The following is a 4876-nucleotide window of genomic DNA, read 5'->3' as shown; positions in this document are numbered from 1 at the left end:
AGCATGGAGCGGGGAGGGCTCTGGGGTGTGACCAAGCTTGTTCAGGGATTGGGTGTATTGGATAATGTAGGCATTGAGAAAGAAAGAGAATAAAGGTGGGGGAACAGAGAGAGATTTGGAGAAGGTAAGGCCAGTTCTTTGACTACAGCTATTTACAAAATTGGGAAAGCACAGTGCAGTAGAATTTCCTCTTCAGTCAATGTTGGCTAAAGAGAGAAGTTCTAAGAGGAAGTTCCATTAGCTCATAGAAAATTAGAATTTCACATTCCTCAGCCTGGGAAAGCCCTTGGAGCAAGTTGCTCAGTTTGTGAACCATCAGGGCCTTCTGCTGGGGACTTTAATCCAAATTTCCTAGAAGTCTGGAAGTGTCTCATTTACCTCAACTGTTTGGGAGAACACTCAGTTTTCCTCCCATGAGTCTGCTGTGATGGGAGGTTAGCTAAAATGCACAGATGAACCCTTGCATACTCATATTGATTTTGCAGAAGAAAAATGCCCAGGGTCTGTCTCTGACTAGCTGTCTGTCAAGTTATTCCCCACCTCACCTTTCAACTAAATTGGCTCTCACTCCTTTAAAAGGATTCCCTTTCTTCTCTAACCCTTGCTGTTTATTCTTTGGTTAGTTTTCATCCAAACCTGTCTCCAGGGCCCTTTCCTTGAGACAGAAGCCATCTCTAACACCTCTTTCTAGGAGAAAGTGACCAATCTTGATTAAAGAGGCCTACAGGGCAGGTCTGAAATGGTATGATATTACTCAAGTTCTCTGAAGGTGATAGGATCAGCACTTCCCCGGAATTGGGGATTTTCTTCAGAGTAAAGGGGGAGAGGCAGAGTTGAAGATGATAAGATGTGGGGATGAAGAGATGAGGTGTTCCCAGCCCCCTCCTCTGGGATCCAGGCTGGGATAAAGAGTAAAGCTTGTGGGTGACACAGGTGGCCTGGATTTGCTCCATCCAGTGGGCTGAGCTTAGTAAGCAGTTGGAAACTAGTATGGCTTTTCCTAGAAGGAACAGTGTCTTGAGGAGTGAATGCACCTTTGAGGACCACCCCTAGGAAGTACTTCTCAGTCCCAGGGGAGGAGGGAATGGGACTCCAGGAGGTCTCCCTGAAGGGAAGTAGTCAGAGATTATGTTTAAAATGTACTGTACTTTCCAACGTTTCCTTTTCGGTCTTCTGAAAAGAACCCTTCTTCATACTCCTTATCTCTTTCATTTTCACAGTTTCTAAGAAAAGCGGTTCATTCCACCGTAAGGCTTACAGCTATTAACAGCAGTGGAACACCTACCTACCAAACCCCATGTTATCCTCTCCTTATATATGACCTCATTTAGGCTCACATAGCCCATGAAGTGTCACTATGCCCATTTGATAGATGGAAAAATGAAACTCTGAGAGGTCAAGTAATTCTCCCAAGATTACAAATAATAAATACTACTGATACGGTTGACTCTTCAGTCTTTGAAACTGACATCCCACATCATTGTCATTGTCATTCTTAATTATCAACAACCCAGGGTCCTCCTCCAAAGACTATGTCATCAGAAATCTGGTTAGTGTCACAAGATTCTTGTGGTTCAGACAATTTATTGAGGCATGAGGGGAGCATCCACCACTCTTTCACGGAGCTTTGAGTTCAAGATAAGATGCATGTACACCCATTTTCTCAATGGAATCTCTCATCCCCATGAATTAGATAAGTCAGACACTACTTCTCAGTTTTACAGATGGGGAAACTGAGGCTCAAAGAGGATACATGACTTGCCTAAGGTCACACAGCAATAAACAGTAGAATCAGAATTGGAGCTTTGTTCTTGAGGTCCCCAGAATTCTTCCACTGTATAATGCTGCCTCTTCAATAAATAAATGACTAAAATAAATAAATAAACCTTTCAAGGATTTCAAGAGGGATTTCAGTTATCAGACTGGTACCTTTAGAGCTCTGTGGCAGAATGGATGGGGCTCTGGCTTCTTGCCCTGGGCAGGAATGTCTGTCCCCAGAATGTGACAACTATAAGACCACTCCAGGCAGACCACCCCTCCCATATTCTTTGTTTCTGGACTGTGAAGTGACTTTGAAGACAGATGTCAAGCTGACATTTGGCCTTGCTGGATGCTTACGGACCAGTGGCTCTCCTTGCAGGTTATATGGACTTCTGTTGGACCTACCAGTCCTCAGCATGAGACAGAGGCTGGGTCTGTACAAATATGGTCATTTAACCCACTTCTTACCAGATAAGAGCTAACATCTGGCATGGTGAATGCATCCTTATTTCACAGATGGGGAAACTGAGGTTCTCTGAAGAGACTTGGTTGGTCCTACGTCACCTGCTACACACTGAGAGATCAGGGCTCCCTTCCATCCAAACACAAGAGCAGATCCCTGCCCCGATTCGATGGGGCAGGCATGAGTTGGTGCTGAAAGCCCAGAGGCTACCTAAGGGACTGGGTTTTGACCAATACAAACAACCATGACTTCTCTGGTACTGTCAGCAAGAAGATGGTTGTAGCAGGGTGAAGATGGGGACTGGCCTGGCCACTGCACAAACACTGGGGGATGCTGCTGTCTTTGCTGGAAACGGGGATGTCTAGAGACAGACACCATAGACACCACACCAGGACAGGTTTGGAGCCAGAAGTCCCATTCCAGGTCTCAGCTCAATTCATCTTCATCCCCCTGACGTACTTGGGCTGACTCTGGGCAGACACATGTTAAGATCTTACAGTGACAACCTCCCTGCCTTCTCTGTGTGACCATTCTATCCTCAAACATGGGATCTGCTGGCTCCTGTTTCCTTCAAGAAATGAGTCCTACACAAAGGTCCAGAAGCCTTCATCCTCCTTGGAGGCCCTAACACATAGCTGGCCTTAGGGGAAGTCCTGGGTCCATGCTGACATCAGCCTGACAGCCTCTCCACAACTCCAGAAGACCCCATAGTTTCCTGCACAACCAATCCTTACTGAGGCAGGAAATAATCCCAAGGGGGACGGGCTCTCTGCCTTGATCTTCCCAGCTTGCCAGATTCCACCCGAGCCCATTGAATGTCACTCCATGTCCTGTGCTAGTACAATAATTGTCCTTCTCCTGTCCCTGGGCACCATGCCATCCTGGTGGAACAAGGTTAGGGCTGGCACTACTGGGCTTGCCAAAAAGTGCCCAGCCTGGTCTTACATTTGACCTTTGATTCCTGGGGACATCTCCTCCTCCTCCTCTGAGGACAATCTTTGTCCAGCGTCATCTAAGGGAAGAACACGCATGGCTAAAAGCCAGTTCATCCTCTTAGGCTGCGTCACTGACTTGTGTGCAGGCTGGAGATCAGTGGCAGGGCCACTAGGTCTGAGTCAAAGCTACCCAGGAGATTTTCTGGGGCTGCCACACAGTCCAGAGGGGCAAGCTGCAGGGCAAAGCTCCAGTCAGAGGTTCCTAGCTCATCACAGTTGGTCAAACCCAGGAGCCGGCATTCCTCAGTTGGTTGGTTCCATTGTCCACTTGGGGGCCCTGAGAGGAGAGTCATTCCTGAGGGGTCCTGTTTCATATAGCCCTTGGCCAGAGCTGAAGGAGGCCAGCCTGCTTCGACATGTAGGCATGTTTGGAATTTAGGGTCAAGATTATCTGTTGAAGTTTCTACCTCCAGGCAGCTGGCATTGGCTGATTTCTCTTCTATGCATCGTGCCTGCTTCAGGTAACCCTGGATTACTACTTCAGTTGGGTCTTCTTCCCCAGGAAGTTCAGGCCTCAGGGGACTGACCTTGTTAAAGGTTGAGCTGCTCTGTGTGTCCCCAGGCTGCCCTGCAGGGTTTGGGACCAGGCCGATGCCACTATCATCCTGGTCCTGCTTGGCGCTCCCCACCTGCAGCTTCCAGTCAGGCCCTGTGCCAGGGCTCAGGTTGGGCTCCTGCAAGCAGATCCCACTGTCCGTGCTATTGCTGCTGTTCCCACTGCAGCTGTTCTCCAGCACTGGGGGATCCCCCTGCCCCATGGTCCCACCAGCCTGGGAGTGGTGTGCAGGGAGGAAGAACTGAGACTCTTCAGTTTGCAGGGATGGCTTGGCACTACCAAAGCCACTGTCTGTGCTGCCATGCAATTCCAAATTCCTTAGCTCTGGGGACACCTTCAGGCAGGCATGCTCATCAAGGTGGTGGATGGTGTCCAGGGCCTCTGGGTAGGGAAGGGGGCTGATGACGTTGAAGGGACTGGGCTTCTGGAAGACCTGGAGAGAAGAGAATGGAATGAGACAGGCAGGAGGCTTACCTGGAGGCACCCAGTTCGGTGTTGCCAGCAAGGCCATGGTGAAAGGTCAGCTCAAGGGGCTACTACTTTGACAAAGGGGGATTGCAGAGCCTGGATTACTGAGACTTGTTCTGTTTATTCTGCCTTAGAATCATGTTTTCCTCCCAATTCAATTCGTAGTTTGGTTCAGGCTAGATCCATAAAAAGCTCATGTTCTTGGAGCCCAGATAGTGACAGGCAGAATGCGAGCAGAGTGATTGCCTGCTGGGAAAGTGGGGGAATTTTCAGGGGGCTACACTAGCAGTGCTTTGCAACCCTGCAAAAAGGCTGGGTCCTTCTAGAAGCAAGTTGCAAAATGCTTTTTTGACTATATATATTCTCTTTCTCATTCTCTGTCTCTCAGGGTCGTTGAGTCAGTTCTGACTCATAGCCATTCTGTATAGGGTTTCCAAGGCTATAAATCTCCGTAGGACTAGAAAGCCCCATCTTTTTCCTGTGGAGCAGCTGGTGAACTCAAACCACCAAGTTTATAGTTCAAAGTCCAGTGTTTATTCTCTAGAACCACCATTCTCTGACTCACAGCAACTTTGTATAGATGGGATTTTTGAAGCTGTAAATCTAAGTGGGAGCAGAAAGCCTCACATTTCT

General features: G+C 48.3%; 1 protein-coding gene across 1 annotated transcript in view; it reads right to left on the bottom strand.

The window, feature by feature from the left end:
* Positions 1-3287: 3287 nt before the first annotated feature.
* The window catches only part of IL10RA (interleukin 10 receptor, alpha), an 18096-nt gene continuing 16507 nt past the window's right edge, over positions 3288-4876 (bottom strand). Inside the window, exon 7 of the mRNA XM_006833867.1 lies at positions 3288-4208. Within this exon, the coding sequence (XP_006833930.1) occupies positions 3288-4208 (921 nt within the window). The remainder of the gene's footprint in view (positions 4209-4876) is intronic.

The sequence above is a fragment of the Chrysochloris asiatica genome, unplaced genomic scaffold, assembly GCF_000296735.1.
Source record: "Chrysochloris asiatica unplaced genomic scaffold, ChrAsi1.0 scaffold00008, whole genome shotgun sequence".
NCBI classification, from domain to species: domain Eukaryota; kingdom Metazoa; phylum Chordata; class Mammalia; order Afrosoricida; family Chrysochloridae; genus Chrysochloris; species Chrysochloris asiatica.
This window is presented reverse-complemented; position numbering and strand designations above follow the sequence as displayed.